The sequence below is a fragment of the Sciurus vulgaris genome (assembly GCF_902686455.1).
Source record: "Sciurus vulgaris genome assembly, chromosome: 10".
NCBI lineage: Eukaryota > Metazoa > Chordata > Mammalia > Rodentia > Sciuridae > Sciurus > Sciurus vulgaris.
The window spans coordinates 17,890,084-17,909,736 of record NC_136470.1 but is presented as its reverse complement, the minus strand read 5'-3'; the positions used below and the strand labels follow the sequence as shown (position 1 = coordinate 17,909,736).

General features: G+C 36.1%; 1 protein-coding gene across 1 annotated transcript in view; it reads right to left on the bottom strand.

Moving 5' to 3' along the window:
* Positions 1-19,653, bottom strand: part of CYYR1 (cysteine and tyrosine rich 1) — a 123,448-nt gene that overhangs the window by 23,007 nt on the left and 80,788 nt on the right. Inside the window, exon 3 of the mRNA XM_079100530.1 lies at positions 769-926. Coding sequence (XP_078956656.1) covers positions 769-926 — 158 coding nt within the window. The remainder of the gene's footprint in view (positions 1-768; positions 927-19,653) is intronic.

Genomic DNA, 19,653 nt, shown 5'->3' with positions numbered 1-19,653 from the left:
AAAAAGGAAGAAAGAATCAGAGGATTGATACATGGGTAGACTGTATTTTGAAGGCACACTGTTCCTTTACTTCAAAGACTGAGAGAGGATGTGAAATTCTATGGTTGTGTCAAAGTAAGAATTTGCTAACCTTTTATATACCAAGTAGTACTTGTGCAGATTGACAAAGAAAGCACTATTAAAATCTCTAATGCACAAATGCAGTATTTTCTTTATGGAATCACACGTAGTCAGTATATTTATATGTGGAACTTCTAGCAGGTTCTCAACAAATGCTTATCAAATCATAATATATTATCTTTCTCTTTGTTGAGATTTTTAATATTATGTGAAAGCTTTTCTTTTAGTATAATGAGGACACATGAAATCTTTTTAAAATACTTTTTTTTTTTCAAGACTATATGCTATTGAATCAGATGCCAGTTTACTGAGACAGGCTTTCTCTGTAATGACCTGGCAGGACTCATCGGCAGGTAGACACAGTGTGTGTGAATTGTCTATTTATCTTCATTCTGGCAGACTGGCAATTAAAGTCAATGAGTAAGCCATTGAAAAATATGAATATCCTCAAATACAAGATGGATTTTCTTCCTTGGGTCTAAGTAATCTCTATTCAAAGCTAGAGCTTCGATCTACATTTACTTAGAAATACCCTAGAAACCCAGAGATGGTTTCGGTTAGAGTCTTTAATGTTTCTTTCACTCTCCAAGGAGTAGAGCATAACTAAGAAATCAGACTCCTCCATCAGGAGGAAGCGCGTTTGCTCACCTGGATAGGAGGAGATGGCGTTGACGTGGGTGGTTCTGATGACGCCCACCCGAGTTCCCCGGTTGTTCTTCATGCACATGCAGATGCATATGGCGATCCCGGCAATGACGCCCATGATGAACACGATCCCAAAGACGATGCCAGCGATCGCAGTGCCCCTGAAAGGCCAAACAAAGCACCTATGTTAAAAAGAACTTCAGGGATTCTTCAGTTGTTCAAATACAGCTCCATGGCTATGTGACAAGTGCTTTCCAGGTGTTCTCATGGATGATTTTTTTAAAAAGAGAATTCCTTGAATCAGTCAAACGGTCTGCATTTCAATAGGTAAGGACAAGTTATGAACGTTTAGGGACTCCTCTTCCAGCAGAGTTGACCAGTGCTTTATTCTGATTCTGGTTTTAAGAATGCATGTATTTGTACAACACACAAGTCTCCAGAAATGCAATCTAAAATATAATTAATACCCCATTCTGCTATGCACCTAGGCAGCAAAGAACTTGATCTATGGAGCCTGGTATGTATGTGTTTAGTGAAGACAATCTGATAAATGACATGAAATCAAATATGATTTGATATTTATTCTCAGTTCAAAGACTTTGTAAGTTTTTTTAACCATGCAATGCAAAACCAAGCCAATCACCCTACCTGTTAATATTCAAAATTATAACAAGCATTCCCATTAAACTCAGGAACAATGTTGTAAGCAAAATCTCTATTCCTACTCATGTTAATGATTTTCTCCGAAATGTTTTAGCTCATACAACAAAATCACAAGTAGAAAAAAATGCATAGATAAAACATTATCATTATTTGTGGATGATTTATAGACAACTATATTCATCTATTAATTTGAAAAGTAATGAAAAAATCTATCAAATGAAAATTTCGACTAGGCAGTATCATTTCCTACAATGGTTCCCTAAATGTTACACATATGTACACAAACAAGGATGTTCATCAACATGATTGTGGTGAAATGCCCAGAGCACATGGTTAACCTAATAGTTATATGATGAATGAAAAAGCAAGTACTAACAGTAATTACAGAACAACTGCAAAGGGGTAAAACTGCATTTCTATATGTTAATCTCTTAAATACATATTGTATTAGTCAAGTTCTCTAGAGGAACAGAATCAATAGGAAGTATGATTTTAAAAATGGGATTTATTAGATAGGCTTATAAGACCAGAAGCTGGATAGTCCAGAATGACAGTCTGCAGGCTAGAGAGCTGGAAGAACCAGCAGCTATGAGTCCAAGAGGTGGAAACCCCAGAACAAAAAGGTTCAACAGTGCTATCTTAGTCTGAGACCAAGGCGTCTGGAAACTACCTGGAGACTCACTGGCAGAGTCCGCTTTGGAAGAGTGAAGAAGCAAGAGTCCTATATCCTCAGATGATCAAAGCAGCAATCAAAGACCCGTTCAAGTAGAGTGGAACTTGCATCTGCATCTGCTTCCTTGTTCTTCCATCCAAGCTACCACCCTATTGGGCAGTGCTGCCCACGCTTAGGGAGGGTCTTCACTTCAGTTCACTATCCCACATTCCAATCATTCCTAGACACACCCTCATTGACACACCCAGAAGCCTCTTAATCATCGGCATCTCTTAATCCAATCAAGTTGACAATTCAAATTAACCATTGCACATATATAGCAGTTATTTTATAAATATGGGAAAATAAAGGAATTCTCCACTTTCTAAATTTGTGTATTCTTCAAAAGCAACTAATTTCAACTCTTTTAGCTACTTTTTTTTCTAGTACTTGTTAGCTTCAAAATGTTTTTATGAATTCCTTTATTTATTTTTTTATTTTTATATATTATCTATTGGTTGCTCTTATAGTATTTAGGAAAGTAGATCTCTCAGGCAAGCTTTATTATTGATTAAATCAGTTATGAGTATTTACATTGCTATGACATTGCTTACTATTGGATCACACAAATCACAATAGTTACCTTTCATTTTTCTTACAACTTTTTTTTTTGGGGGGTGGTGCTGGGGATCAAACCCAGGGCCTTGTGATTGCAAGGCAAGCACTCTACTGACTGAGCTATCTCCCCAGCCCCTACAACTTTTTTTAAAGGAATTTCCATGTGTTTTTATTTTTCCATATACCTATTACAATTTCCCTCCCTTACAATATTCCTAGACATATTTTACACAGTAGTCAGTAACTTTTTCATACTGAAACATAGTAAAAATGCCTTACAGTTTTCTCTACCTGGGCAGATTTCCCTCTGACAGTTCACTGATCTCATCTGTTTCTCTGTTCCCAGACCAGGATTAGTGGTTCTCAAATCAAACTTCTGGACCACTTTCTTGCTATTTATTGATGAACTGCCCTATTTGTGGAGGCACATTCTTAAAGACGGATTCAAACAGAGGTAGTCTTTCAGGTCTTTGCATGCCTATAAACTCTCCTCTAAAAAAATAGCATTCTGTTTTGGGTTTGTGAATACAGTCTTGATTCTTATTCTCTGGGGTACTAATGATAGCGTCACTAAAACTTGCTCTAACTTTTCTATTTCCTCTATCCTATCCATGTTCCTTTTCATTGATTGTTCATTTTGACCTCTTTTATGTTTGTTTTCCTCAAATGTCTGGTGATCTCTGAATTCACTCTACTATGGTTTGCATATGGTTTAAATGTGTACCCAGGGATTCATGTACTGGGAGCATGGTCACCAGTGTGACGATATTAGGAAGTGGTGGGATCCTTAAGAGGTGGGCATGGTGGGAGATTGGGAGGTCACTGGGCCATGTCCATGGAAGGGCTTAAGGTGATTCTCCAGTTGCTGCCTGTCTTCCTGTCTTGTCGTGTGATTGCTCCCATCACGATGCCATCTGCCATGATGTGACATAGTCACAGAAGGCCTTGTCAGAGGGTTTTGGACTTTCAGACTTCACAAGTGTGAGTTAAACAAATCTCTTTTTAAAATAAATTACCTGACTTCAGGTATTTCATTATAGTAATGCAAAACAGACAAATACATCAATTTTTTTTTCAGGGCCAAGGACTGAACTCAGGGCCTTGCATGGGCTAGATAAGTGCTCTGTAACTGAGCTAAATCCCCAACCCCTAAATACATCTTATTATTTTAAAAAAGAGTCTTTAAATAGCTGCTTTGAAATTCAGTATTCATGACCAGAATTTGACAGGTGACCTCCATAGGCGAAGACCACCTGAGGTCAGTTGTCTTATACCTTTCCCTATGGGCTGTTCATTTTTCTCCAAGAAAAGATTCTCCAATATCATATGTGGGAATGTGCATCGGACAGCCAGTATCCTAAATCTTGGACTTTTGTTGGAAAGAAAACAAACTTTCACGAAATCCTCTTGCTTTTATCCCACAGACCCAGTCTCTCACTAGACTATGACTGCTGCTTTGGGGTTTAAAAATATAATCTCTGAACTCAGACTCCTACATTCCAACTGAAGCCAGAGAACCCTGAGCAAGTTTCTTAGCTTCTCCATGACTCAGTTTTCTCATTTATAAAATGACAATCAGTTTGGAGCTTATGGGTCAAATTTCTTGTCATGAGTCTTGTGCTTATGGACTTCTGTGCTAGATAAGAAGTTTCTATGCCCAGTGCTCTCTGAACATCTCTTCTATATTTTTTAGAGAGACCCATAATCTTCCATTGCAGATCACTGGGGCCAGTCACGTTTCACATGTTGAAGAATTTCAGATGTGGGAAATACAGTATACTGCATCTTCTATGACACTTATACAAGCAGCTGTGCAGTATCCTGAGCATATTTACATTTCTCTAGTGAAGGTGGGAACATGAACACTCATGGATTAAAAACAGATTCAAAGAGAGGTAGTCTTTCACATCTTTGCATTCCTGTAAACTCTCCTTGTTTAAAAAATAGTGTCCTTACAGATTACATAGAGACTACCCAAAAGCCCCAGGATTGTTCTGGTCTAATCATGCCACCAATTGATCCTGATCTGCAATTCTGAAATCTTCAAAAACTCTGACAAGTGAAAGTACAGATCGGGATTGTGAACCCGTATTTATACTTTCCACAAGGTATCCTCTGAGATTTTTTTTCCCACTCACTTAAAAAAATAGAATATCATTCAAAATTTCAATAAACTCCTTTAAGATATTTCTACAGGCATTTTCACTTTGTTAGTAAATTATGAAAGCAGAATGTAGGACACATTTGGAGGTGCTGCTATTGGTAATTAAAGAACGTCAGAGTCTATTAATTTATTAAATAAATCATTTCAAGAAAAAAATTATTAAAGGAGATAATTTGAAATAAGAAGATGAAAAATTATCTGGAAACCTCTTTTTTATTGTAATTTCATGTCTAAATAAGATTAAATTGGAGGACTTAATTTATGTTCCAGAAATAATCAATGGCCCAATTATTCAGGCACAGAGTTTTCAAAGTATGTGTTTGGAAGCTTTTAAGATATCCAATTGGGGCATATTTATATTCATTAATTCCTTTTTTAAATGGAAGAAAGTAGAATATGAGTCACATTTCCTTTCCCTGTTGACAGCTGCGGCAAAAGTGTCTGCTCTTAAGGTCAATAATGAAGTTGCAACTAACATGTTAAAGGAGGAAATTTGATTAAATCATGATTTTGGTGTCCTTGATCCTTTAACACCCATTAGCAACTGTAAATTAGAGTTTAACACATGGTAAGTATAGAATTTGTAGAATTATTTACTCTGTTATTAAAGAAATAATGAACAAATAGTAATCTTCCTGTATATAAACACTTTGATTTGGCTAACTGTTGGAAGGAGAAGGTATTGAATTGAGAAATTTGGCACCTTGAAAACATTTTAGGGAATGTGATTTTTTGTTTGAATGAATGCTTTGCAGGATTTGCATATTGCCTGCCTTTTTAAACTTATTTTGGAATAATTTAAAATTCATAGGAAGTTATAAGATTAGAACAGAGAGGTCTGCTGTATCCTTCACCCAATTTTCCCCTAGGATGACATCTTAGGTAACTAAAGCACAACATTAATATGTAAAAGCCAACAGAAGTGTAAAGAGTGTGTCCAGTTCTACGTCATTTGAACACATGCTTATGTTTGTATGATCATTATAGCTAGCAAGGTGCCAAACTATTCCATTACGATACCGCCATGGTGCACCTACTCCATGGTTCACTTATCCTCCCCATCCTTATTACCCGTTGGCAGCAGTAATCTGCTTTCCACATTTACAGTCCTGTCATTTCAAGAATGTTGTACATATGGCATCCCATGGTACTGAACCATCAACGTGGTCAGTTTTCATTCAGCACAATGCTCTTGGAATCCATTCTAGGTTTTTCATGTGAATTACAGTTGGTTCCTGAATGGGTCGGATTCCATGGTCTGGCTATTTCACTATATTGGTATGGTTATAGCTCCATTTGGTTATTTCAAGTTTTGAGTTTTACAAATAAAGCTGCTGTATATACACATGTATGAGTTTCTGTGTGGAGATAACTGTTCATTTCTCAACAATAAAAGTCCAGGAGTATGACTGTTGAGATGTATAATAAGTTTATGCTTAATTTTCATTGAAACTGCCAAACTCTTTTCCTCAGAGTAGCTGCACCATTTAATTTTCATATCAGCTATGTATGAGATCCATGTTTCTTGCATCCTTGCCAGTTTCTCTGCAGCCTTGGTATTGCCATTATAATTGCCATTATTTTAAAAATTTAATTGTTTTAATGGTGATATTTCTGAACATGGTCTTTTTTTTTTTTTTTTTTCCTTTTAAAAGTAGTACTGGTGTGTGTGGGTGTGTGTGTGGGAGAGAGAGAGAGAGAGAGAGAGAGAGAGAGAGAGTGAGAGATCTGTTAATCTGCATTTGATCTGCATAATGGCAAAAGAAAATATTTTATTTTAAGTAGTTGATTTCATGGAACAATTCAAAATACTTTAAATGTGTTCAACTTAAAAAAAGAAGTAAAAAAAAAAAAATAGTACTGAGGATTAAACCCAGAGGGACTCTACAATTGAGCTATATCGCCAGACCTTGTTAAAAAAATTGTTGCTACAGGGTCTTGTTTGAACTTGTGATCCTTCTATCTTGGTATTTTAGTTGGCTTTTGGGTTGCTGTGACCAAAAGACCCCACAATAATAAGTAGAGGAGGAAAAGTTTATTTTGACTCATGATTTCAGAGGTGAATTCCATGGTTAATCCAATCCACAGTTCTGGGTCTGAGGAGAGATAGAACATGATGGTAGAAGGGAGTGGCAGAGGGAAACAGCTCAGGACACAGCAAAACCAAGAAGCAGAGAGAGGGCTCCTCTCACCAGGGACAAAATATAACTCCCAAAGGCAGGCACTCGGTGGCCCACTTCTAGCCACACCACCTTTTACAGCTGTTGCCCAGTTAATCCCTACCAGTGGATTAATCCATTGATTAGGTTATCCCTCTCATAAATAATGACTTCGTCTCTGAACATTTTGGCATTGTTTCACACATGAACTTTTGGGGGACACCTCATATCTAAACCATAATACTCAGCCTCTCAAGTTGCTGGGGTTACAGGTGTGTGCCATCTCCCCTATCTTCATCATGGTCTTAATTTGCATTTCCTCAATGGCAAGTGAGGCTGGACATCTTCCCATGAGCTTATTTGGCATTCCTATATCTTCTTCAATGAAATGTTTCTCCTTTTTTTTTTTTTTTTTGTTCCCTAAGTGGATTGGTTATTTCACTGTTAAAAATTTGAGAAGCCTTAATAAATAATAGATGTAAGTCCTTTATCAGATTGGTGGTTTGCAAATATTCCTCCCACTCTATAGCATTTTTGTTGTTGTTCTCTTAACAGAGAGCGAATAAAAGAGCTTTAAGGAAGCCTCCCCATTGTTTCTCTTATGAATATGCTTTGGCGTCATGTCTACGAACTCCTCACCAAGTCCTAGGTCTTCTTCCGTATCTCTAAAAGATACATTTATAGCTTTATATTTGATATTGAATCTTTGTATCCATTCCGGTTTACTTTTTGTATAAGGGGTCAGGTTTAGGGCTTTATTTATATACTTATTGCCACAGATTGCCAATTAACTGAGTTCCATTTATTGACAAGAGTGTCCTTCCTCCATCGACTTGGTTTTGACCCTTTTTCAAAATCAGTTGGCCATGCTTGTGTGGGACCATTTCTAGGTTCGGTGCAGTTTGCCGTTGTTGCAGAGATGTTTTGTAAATGTTGATGAGGTTCAGTTGGTTGTGAAGTTGCTAAGTTCTTCTGTATCCTTTGCTGATTCTTCTCTGAGTTGTTTTCAAGTCAGTTTTCAAGGTGAGTGTTCAAGTCCTCAGGTATAATTGTGGGTCTGAATTTTCCCCTTTCAGTCCTGCTTTTGTCTTCTTTCTTGGCAGCTCCATTATTGACTCCTGCTGGTTGTCCTTGGAGTGGGGCTCTATTGATTTCTGCCTGTGGTGTCTGACCACAGTCAAATGGTTATGTCTAGAAATTTTCTGTCTTTCTAGGTTGCCTCTTTTTGATGTTTTGGCTGGAGAGAGCGACTTTTCTGTTGGGACTTTTATGATCTGAACCCACTGGTGTTTTCGATTTCCACCTGGAAACTCAGGGAACGCACAGTTGTCTTCTGTAGTCCACAAGGTTTCTAGTTGCTCTACCTTTTTCTCTTCACTTTTCAGAATCTTCTTATTAGGTCTCATTGAAAAATAAAATATTATAATAAAAGGTATTGTTTAAAACTGCAAAGTGAATTTTCCTTAAGAGCACAAGTAATATATAAATACCTTTATAGGCAAGATAAAAAGGTGATAAATGTTTTTAAAGACTCAGCTTTTAATACTGCTTAGGTTTTTCATGTAAAAGCAATGTGATACTGGCCTACATATATTTAATGATTCTGGACCTTTTTCTATGCATACAAATAAGCTATTCAACCACATTTATTTAAGGATCTAAAACCTGCAGAACTTTATAATAGAAATGGCACCCTTTCTTAAAACCACATAAATTCTAAACACAAATCAAACCTGAAGTCATATTTTTCCCTCCTTGGGAAAAGAAAGAAATATAACTTTTTTTTTTTTTTTTTTTCTGTATGGGGGATTGAACTCGAGTACTTGGCCACTGAACCACATCCCTAGCACTATTTTTGTATTTTATTTAGAGACAGAGTCTCACTTAGTTGCTTAGCACCTTGCTTTTGCTAAGGTGTCTTTGAGCTCTTGATCCTCCTGCCTCAGCCTCCCAGGTCACTGGTGAAATACAATTTCTTTTTGACATTGTTAATTATTTTTATTTCAACTGTTGATTTTCTGGATTATAAGGCATAATTTGGGTAAAAATATGGAATGAAAACATTCTGTTTTCAGGATACGGCTGTATTTTCATGAAATCTGCAAATTTCAAAAATAATTATATCTCATTATTTTAATAATTTTGAGTGAACTTAGTACTAAATAAAACATTTAGCTTTCTTATTTACATATGATGATTGACAGCAAAACCCCAAGGTGTTCATTATGGTTTAGATGTGAGGTGCCTCCCAAAAGCTCATGTGTGAGGCAATGCAAGAAAGTTCAGAGGTAAAACGACTGGGTGATGAAAGCCTTTGTCTAATCAGTGCATTGATCCGCTTGAATGAATTAATTGGTGGTAACAATAGGTGAGTATGTTGTGGCTGGAGGATGTGTGTCATTGGAGGGTGTAACTTTGAGTATATATCTTGTCCCTGGTGAATGAAGTTTCTTTCTTTATACTTTTGGGTACCATGTTCCCAGCTGCTTTCCTTAGTCACACACATCCACCATGATGTTTTGCTTACCTCAGGCCCAGAGGATTGAAATTAGCCAGCTAAGAACTAAGACCTCTGAAACCATGAGCCCCAAATAAACTTTTACTCCTCTAATTGTTCTTGTCAGGTATTTTGGTCACAGTAGCAACAAAGTTGATTGAAACAATGGTACAAACAAGTTATTCTTTTTAATCATTCATTATAATTATTCTGAATGAATGCTTTCTTAGTCAATTTAGTGCAAGAGTAGACAGATAAAGACCAGGGGCCAAAAGAGACCCACAAGTTGTTTTCATAAATAATGTTCTGTTAGAACAAAGCCACAGCCTTTCATTTTGTGTTTGACTGCTTAGGTGCTACAAAGTGAAAGTTAAATAGTTGTGACAGAGACCACATGCCTACAAAGCTTCAACACTTATTATCATTGAAAAAACATACTGTCTCCTGACTTAATTCACTCAAATATATTAATGTTGTTTTTCCCTAGATGAATTTTTCAAAAAAGTTATGACATTAAAGATACTATAACAAAGCCAAGTTGTGGCATAAGTGGGGCAATTTGTACTGACAATTTAATACCCTATGGTATTGGGATGTTCTTTTTAGTCCTTTAGTTAGAAACTCATAGGAGTTGCAAAGTTTGAATATTCTTTTTGATTAGTCCTATTAATATTATTAACTGTAGTACATTTCTGATGCTACCTTAACACAAAAAATCATTTATGTTCCATGGAATAATAAAAAATAAGTGTGGGATCTGTTTCCTATTCCTGGCACCCAGCTCCTAAAACCCTTGGAATCTCTGGAGTAATGAGTGTCTTTCTCAAGCTGATGGAATGACTGTTTGCTGGAAGCTCCTAGAAAGCTTCAGGATTGGGGCTGGTCACCAGCAAGATTCAGTAGTTGGAATTTTCGGCTCTACCAATGGACCTTCAGGAAGGGGAGGAGGATTCAGGGTTAAATTTATCACCAATGGCCAGTGATTTTAATCACAGATGCTGTTTTAGTCATCTTTTTGTGCTATCGTGACTAAAAGACCTGACCAGAACAATTGTAGGAGAGGAAAAGTTTATTTAGGGGCTCATGGTTTCAGAGGTTTCAGTCCATAAGAGGCTGCCTCCATTCCTCAGGACTCAGGGGGAGGCAGAAGAGTGTGGCAGAGACAAGTGGCACACAAGATGATCAGATAGCAGAGAGAAAGAGAGAGAGAGAGATGTCTTCACTTGCCAGATATAAATATAAATCCCAAAGTCATGAGCCCAATGTCAACCTCCTCTAGCCACACCCTACCTGCCTTTAGTTACCACTCAGTTAATCCCTAACGAATTAAGACTCTCACAACCAGATTGTTTCTCCTCTGAACCTTCCTGCATTGTCTCACAAATGAGCTTTTGGGGGACACTTCATATGCAAACCATAGCACATGCCTACTTAATGAAGCCTCTGTAAAACAATGACGTCCAGATGGTTTTCAGCTTGGTGAACGCTTTGAGGTACTGGGGCAGTTGTGTGCTGGAGAGGACATGGAAGCTGCAAGCTCCAAGCTCCCCTTGTTCTATGCATCTCTTTCATTTATAATAAACCAGTAATAGCAAAGTTTTCTCCTGAGTCCTCTGAGTAGTTCTTGCAAGTAATCAAACCTGAGGAAACCCTTTGACTTCGTAGCCAAGATTGCATAGAAATGAGGGTGTTCAGTACCTGGGACCTGAAACTTGTTTCTGGTGTCTGTATGCAGTGAGGGTAGTCTTGTGAGACTGAGCCCTCAAGCTTGTGAAGGCTGAGGCTAGCTCCACATAATTAATGTCAGAATTAAATTGAATTGTAAAGGACAGATACCCTGTTGGTGTCAAAACTGGCTGATGTTAAGAGGGGAAAAATATCTTTGCAGATGTATGGAAGTATCAAGTGCCTATTGTTCAGTTTCATGGGTAGATATTGACTACTGGATGATAATGAAAGAAATTGGAACAAAATTATGGATTGAAAATTTGCAAAAAAGTGAGATTTTACAATCCAGACACTAAATGTATTTGTAGAGGCTATAACAATAATATTAAACTGTCTTTCATAACAAGGCCCAGAGATAATTTATTTCATTCAATGAATAACTTTTATGTATAAAAAAGATTCCGATAATGTTGTATTGTTAGAATAATAATAGAATAATACTGACAACACAATTTTAAGTTCATCATTACTGTACAGCAACCTCATACAACCTCATACCACCTCATACATATCTTGACATGATTTTACTATTAAATAATATTTAAGTAAAATAGTAAATGTGAGAAAAATACCAGTGTAATATTTCTATTCTCTGACATGATTCAATTTACAAATGCATTTTAGCAACAAGCATAATAAAATAACTTGTGAATATTCTAAATAATTATTTAATAACATCATTCACAAAAAATAGGAAAATAAAAAAGAACATAGAAGTATTTGATACTCCTATAAAAATTATGCAAACTGTAGAACATTTTTGTTAGGAGAAACTTTTCATATGGACATAGACGGTTTTAAGAAGTATATAGCAAAATGTAAAATTTTTAAAAGAGAGTTTTCTGGAAAAATGACAACAATTTCAAAAGAATAAGTTTGAAATGTGCTGGGGTCCAGCCTTAGCAGGGGTCGTAGTGGTCACAGGTGATGGAGGAGGCGTCGGCGAGGTGGAGAGCAAAGCAACACAAACTCAAGGAACGGATGCTAAGTTCTAAATTTTATTTTTCCCAGCCAACTTTTTATACATTAAAAGGTTGACAGTTACACACGTTTTTCCAGAACAGGAAAAGATCACAAGAAAAAAATAACAAAAATATCTTGTATAATCATTACTAGACCAGGCAATGAAGTATTCTAATTATTTTTAGTAATTGCTTACTCGTGATAACCTACAACTAAACAATAAGACATATCAATATTGTTTAACTAATCATAAAGGTTAAAGCAAGTTCAGCAGAGTTGAGTAAATGTCAGTTGTGTGGCTACTGCTGTGGTTAATAAGTGCTAGACAGTTTAACCTACCAATAATATGACATCATCTTCTACTGTGTGAACTTAACATTGAGGAACTTTTTCTCCGGGGGATAGGTGGCCAATAATATTTACAGCAGTTAGTAAATCCTAATCTTTAAGAAATGGCATATCTTGCACTCTTGTATGTATGCTTTCAAGCCAGATTATAACATGTCCCGATTTTACATCTAAATATCCCGTGGGAGATAAAGGAGAGTCTAAATCCAGGGGCTTAAGAGGCATCCCTCTGTAAGGATGTCATGGCTTTCCATTAATTAAATAAGCATTGTCATAAGGTGTTCTAACTGTAGGAACTCTATTTTCTTTATTTCTTCTGTTCCTGTTAATCATTCCTGATGGGGTTGGAGTATTTGCCTATATACTTCAGGTCATCTGAGAGTAGTCAACAGGGGATCAGCAGCTAGAATCTATTTTTGTATTTTCTCATAACATTCTTGGTTACTCAAAGTTTCATTACAAATGACTAAATCTGAAATCACGGTTCCATTAGAAGTCTGGTTTTTATGTTTTAACCCTGGTTCTGTTAAGACCCCTGTTTTGAGGGAAAACACATAAAATATTAATAGTAAACCTACATATATTAAGCAAGCAAGGAAGGAAAGTCCGCAACCGAATTCCCAAAACAATGAGACTTTGCAAACACCTTTATTACTCAGTGGAATCCTTGTCAAGCACTGAGGGGAATTGCAGGTGGCGTAACAGAAATGAGTTCATTTCTTATCATAATGTACAAATAAATTAGACATGAAACAAAAATTTTAAAATCTTTTTATTAAAGGATATGTTAAATCATTCTATTTATCAAAATCCATATATGATGAATTAGAGCAATAACAAAAATCCTTTCCCAACAATATACACAAGAAGAATACAACCTGGAAAAAATTCCCCATTAGACTACTGTGTTTACCCAACAATTATGTTTTTTGTGTCAGTGCATTGCAGTATTGTAATACCCTTCAAAACCAATACTTTATTAAACTCTTTGGAGATTTGTAAGGAATATAGTTCAGTAAAATTTTGACTTGCTTAACTTTAAAATAATGCATTTTCTTACCTGGTGCTTTAACAAATCATTACAGACTGGGAAGAATGGAAAAACAAACTCAATGGAATGTAGTTTTCAATATTACTTTTACAACTTCCGCTAATAATCATAGGTCCTCAGAACTCTAAGTATCTCTTGATATCTAGCTACATGCACATCTGAATTTATTAAATAGAACTATAATTGAAAATGGTTAAATTGTTTGTAAATATTGTTACTACTCCATGCGTGTAATATTTATGGAGAGTAGGAGTACCTACCTATATGATTTTCCCAATAAGTTTATATTACTTGCAAAAAAAAAATTACTGTGACATTTAAATTTACCAAAGATAACAGTAAAATAAGAAAGTAATGACTCTGAATGGGTAAATGGGTACCTGATTTGCTGAATCAAGCCTTCTGTAAGAGACAGTTGTCTACTTCAATATCTCTCTTCTGCATTTTCCTTGAATAACTCTTGAATGTTAACTGAACATATAGCTATCTGAAATAAATATTTTGATTTTCTAGGTACTCTTCAAGATAGTTTTTTCTTTAATATAATGAAGTTCAGAAAATAAGTTGTAGGTTAAATATTTTGTGTCTTCTCTCAGGGAACCCCCTTAAGAGATGACTTGAATGGGCTTTTTGTCCCACTTCTTCATCCTACCCTCTATTCTGCTTTCTGAAATAAAAGGTGCAGTGACCACCTCTCCATACCATGAAGAAAAAGGCCATATCCTAGGGACAGAGGAGGTATGAATTTGATGGTTTTCTTTCCCAGTAGCTACCTGGAAATGCTATATCAGCTCCCAGTCGCCTATCCCTGAATTTCATTTACACAAGAGATTAAACAATTTTTTTTTATTCGTAAAAATTACTGTTACTTTGAGTCTGTGTCTGTGTGTGTGTGTGTGTGTGTGTGTGTGTGTGTGAGATATGCTGCCTGACCTAATCTGATTGAATATAACTCCTTTGCCAAGGTTATTATACAATCTCAGCTATTGTAAACAAAATGAAATATTTAATGTGGAAATAGCAGTTTCAGGGAACATAGAGATAGTCTGCAAACCTGTAGAAAATTTCTACACCAAAAAAATAGAAAATGTATACCACTAACAAGAGAATAAGAGATCACATTCAAATTCTATTACATTGGGATTTTTCATCTTATATTTTACATAGACTTATATAGACTTATACTTGAAGGTCAGTGAGGACCTTCAAGAAATATCTACATTGCTTAGGCATCAAAGAAGACATAAAAATGAAAATAAAAATAGTCTTGAATGTGTTATGAATTGTTGGGTGATCTATACAATAATACCTCTATCACTAGAGTTCAATGTAAATGTTTTGACTAATGAACAAAGCAAGAATAATTCAAGACAAAAAGGATCCTTTGAGAGTTAATTAGTTTACCCTTATCTCCACTGATCATGTTTTCTGAAAAAATTCTCAATTCCTACCTGATTTGTGCCAATATAGATTCAATGAAGATTAAGTGTTATGTGGTTAAACAAGAGTAATATTAAAAATACCAATTAATATTGTTTTCCAGTTTGCCACATAGAGATATAAATATATATGTATGTACTATCATACCGTTCCTGCCTATAGTTACCATCCAGTTAATCCCTATCAGTGGGTTAACACATTGATTAGGTTAAGGCTTTCATAACCCAATCATTTTACCTCTAAATTTTCTTGCATTGCCTCACACATGAACTTTTGGGGGACACCTCACAACCTCACACCTAAATCATAACAGAAACCAAATGTCATTATTTGATTAGCTGTTGGTATAGCTCTGAGATAATATAACAAAATGTATTCATTGCCAAAATATAAATACTGTAGCTCATGGTTATGGAAGTTTCTAGAACTTTTTCAAGTTATATTTTCATTTTCTACTCAAAAGTTTTTCATTTAACTATTTATTTAACAGTAATATTTGAAAAGGTGGTACTGACCCACAATTGAATAGATTTAATTTTCCAATTTTGATCCTGAAGGGCTTTGATTTATTCCTCAGTCCCTATGCCTACCATTACTCCAAATGGCTGCTACTAGAAAGCACTATTTACTACATCATTCAATAAAATATATATTGAGCATCTAACACATGTTGGCACTGTTCTGGGTACTGAAATAAGAAGTTGAGAAATACATGATATATGAGAAGAATTTTAAAGTCAGATGTTACATAGCAAACAAGGACAGAAATTCTGAGGGCCAACTATCACTAGACATGGAAGACTAAGACTGGAAAACAATGCAAGAATTGATCACAGTCAGCAAAAGAGAACTTTTTTTTTTCCTTCTGAAAAAAAAAAACTGCATGAAGATAACAAACTAAAGGGAGTAGTTATGATTTCTCAATACTTCTTCTCAGTTATATAGAATAGTTTTTGACTCAGATTGTGTTTTGTGAAATTGAATCCAACCCACGTGTTTTGCAGGTACAAAACCCAAATGTGCGAGAGGCTAAAATAAAGTACTTGTGAAAGATCTTGTGTCTCGTTTTGTGCTATGTTTAAGAACAGAGCTTAGCAGTCCTAAATTGTCACCACAAAGCTGTTCAGGGGGCAGTGGATTGTCTTGCTCTTACTCTTTACAGTGTTCATGGTGTTATGATTTGGATGTGAGGTGTTCCCCAAAAGCTCGTGTGTGAGACAATGCATGGTTTCGAGGAGAAATGACTGGGCTATGAGAGCCTTAACCCAGTCAGAGAATTAGGGGGTAACTTATGGGGCGTAGGGAATGCCTGGAAAAGATGGGTTATTGGAGGTGTGATTTGGGGGCATATATTCAGTGAAATGAGCTGAGTCTCTCTCTGCTTTCTGATCATCATGTGAGCTGCTTCCCTCTACTACACTCTTGCACCATGTTTGCCCTTACCTTGAGCCCTAAGGAATGGAGCTGGCTATCTAAGGACTGATACTTCTGAAACCAGGAGCCTCCAAATAAATTCTTCCTCCTCTACCATTGTTCTGGTCAGGTCTTTTAGTCACAGCTAAAAAACTGACTAAAACACATGGAATCTTATCACTGAGTCCAATTCTCTGTGAAGCACTAGGCATATAAAGATGAAAGGAAGTCTAGTTGGGCACTGGAGAGGCAGAGCAGAGAAAGGATTCCTGATATATTTGGAAATTTAAGCTCAGAGATCTGGGGACCGATTGAATGGGGGAGTGAGAAGCAGGCATACATGGCATACAATACAGTATGTAAACTGTGTTGACATGAAAAGAAGATTTAAACAGGTGGACTCACTGCATATGAGTTCTTCTGCCTTCTGCTTTTGAACCCTAAAACGTTCTCAATTACTTCTAGATATAATACTGTCATTTGTATTATGTCAGCATAGGTTACCCTTCTGAAGTAAGGTTTGCTGAAACTTCCCACTGAACTAATCAACTTAACTTGCTTGTGATTACTTTAGCCCAGACGTTCTATACCTTTTATCATGTTTTGAGTCTAAACAAATAAAAAAAAAAATCACAAACCAAGTTTTTAACAGAGACTACAAAGATTTCTATTGAAAGTCCACTTCTTTCTGAGATTAAGTCCTGAAAGCATATTAGACTTAAGAAATTGGATCTTATTATGAAAATTCAGAGCTAATCTGCTTTTCTGTCCAGTTACTCAATGATGGAGTTTCAAATACCTATAGAGTTTCACAGTCTTCTACCTGACAGAGCAGCTGCCTTTCAGGTCCTACAATTTAAAGGGTCATGATGGATCTTGTAAACCTTTCCAAATTGGCTGCCAAAGTGAGTAACAGACTCTGATGGCATGACGGTCTCCTGGCAATGAGTTCCTGTGCCAGTCCAGTATTTTCTTCTGTGGCTCTTCTGACTGCCTGAAAACACATTACAAGCTGGCCTCCTCTTTCTGGGCCCTGGTGAGTTCCATCCTCTGCCAAGACAAGCACGTGATTGATCACTGTCAGTTGGGGAGGTCTTGTGTTCCAGCCCTGCCAGCAATTTACCTGGTTTTGACATTAGTTATCCACACCTAACTCTCAGGAGCCTGAGGCTGCTCAGACCTGGCAGCTGCTGCCTGCTCATGCCTCTCAGAAGGTCTTACTCACCTCACTTATGCCAGACTGATGTGATTGATTGGAGCTGTCACATTTTGATTTTCTCTTAGGATCTAGCCTCTTGCTTAGTAAAGTCATTCACAAGCACTTCAATCTCATCAGAGCATCAATATCATTCACTCGATGTAACTGGTGTAACTGGCTGCTGCTAAGAGCTCCAGATAGTTCCCGCATTTATGTCTTACCATTACCTATCAGAGAAAAACTAATTTTTTTTTTTTTAGTTTTCTTTAATATCTTCTTTAATAAGACATTACAGCACACAACTGAGGCCCCAGTGTGTCAATTAAACATGGGGATATCCATTTGAAGAGAATGGAGACAAGTTTAATCTTAATCCTGTTTCTTTTGGCAACTAATGTAAATACAGAATGGCATTCTCTCTCAGTGTATTTTATCAAATTTTTGAAGACACCATAACAGTGTTTAAATAAACTTTGCTATTATCTGTTATAGAATCTTCAAATTAAGTAATAGAGATATTTAAGACTTGGAATTTTTTCCTTATAGCAGATTTAACTCAAACACAAAAAGGGGATTGTACTAATAATCCCCATATTGAGAATTAATGTCTTATATAAGATCAATTTGTCTATTTCCCTATCACTGAGATACAGTTAAATATGGTGTCTTCAGCTGCTTATAAAAAAGGGTTAAATACAAGAACAAAAATTTTTATTCTGAATTACAGTCAATAAAACAAATGAAAAAAAATTAAACCAAAATCTGTGAATGGGTTTTAAATGATTTGTTACTAAAAATAAACATACATATGCTCAAAGCACTTTCAAAAACTTATAAACTGTAATTTAACCAGAACTTCTACAACAACCACCACAAGAAATTAAGTAGAACTAATGTTCTGGCAATTGACATATTAGGAAACACAGATATTAAGTATGAAACTTAGGAAATTAAATTAAATACATGAAACAAAAGAACTGTATTTTAAAAATAAGGGTCTAAGAATAGGAGTTGCTAAGAAACTATCAGCACTGAAGCTTTTCCTTGCAAACGTCTTATTTTAAACTTACAGTGAAGACAAACAAGGTGGGCAAAATATGTGGAGCTACAAAACAAATGCAGCAATGAGTTACAGCAGGAGGAGGGAATGCAATTTGTAATCCACAGGATCAGATATGTGGCTCTTAGCAATTAGCAATAAATACTTGAGTGTTCTTCCTATCATGTTAATTTTAAAATTTAAACTGAATTACAGCAGTTTCATTTGTACAAGTTAATAGTTGACAAAAGCAAATTAAAAGAACACTAAAGTTCGGATTTCCTTAGTTGGGTAGCATTTACCTTATCCAACAGAACAAAACCACTTCCCCAACCTTAGTTCCAAAAGAATGAACATATTGGCTGACTTTAATACTTTTCTAGTTCAAATGGAAGTCATAATGTACACATGGTCTGATTTTAGAAAACACCAGAAAGCCAATTCCTAAAATCAACAATTCAGGAGAGAGGATTCTGGGAATTAACCAACCACAAATAATCCCAATATTCTTGTTAATGCAAATATTCATTCACAAAGTTGGCCAAATAACTTCCTAAAACTCCTTCAAAAATTAATGCTTCAATCCCAGAGAAGGAATGTGATTGGCCCAGATGGGTTGGGAACAAACCTGTAGATCAATATACAACCAAGGCCAGGGGTTAACATGAGTAGTGCAGCTTAGGTTAGATGTCTGTCCCTAAATCTGCCATTTGTAACCAATGGGGAACATAAAGGTAGTTGATTCAAGAGCAGAAGCAGGAGTTGGCAAATAAGAAATAGATGTTCACCCACATTGTAAACATAGTTGGAATTGTTAGAATTCCAGGTCCAAGTCTGCATCTATAAGTGTAAGTTAGAATTATAAGGAATGAAGGACAGACATGGACAAATGCCCCAAATCTCAGACCCATTTTTATCCTTTACCCAAACATGTAAGTGGCACTAAAAAGTCAGA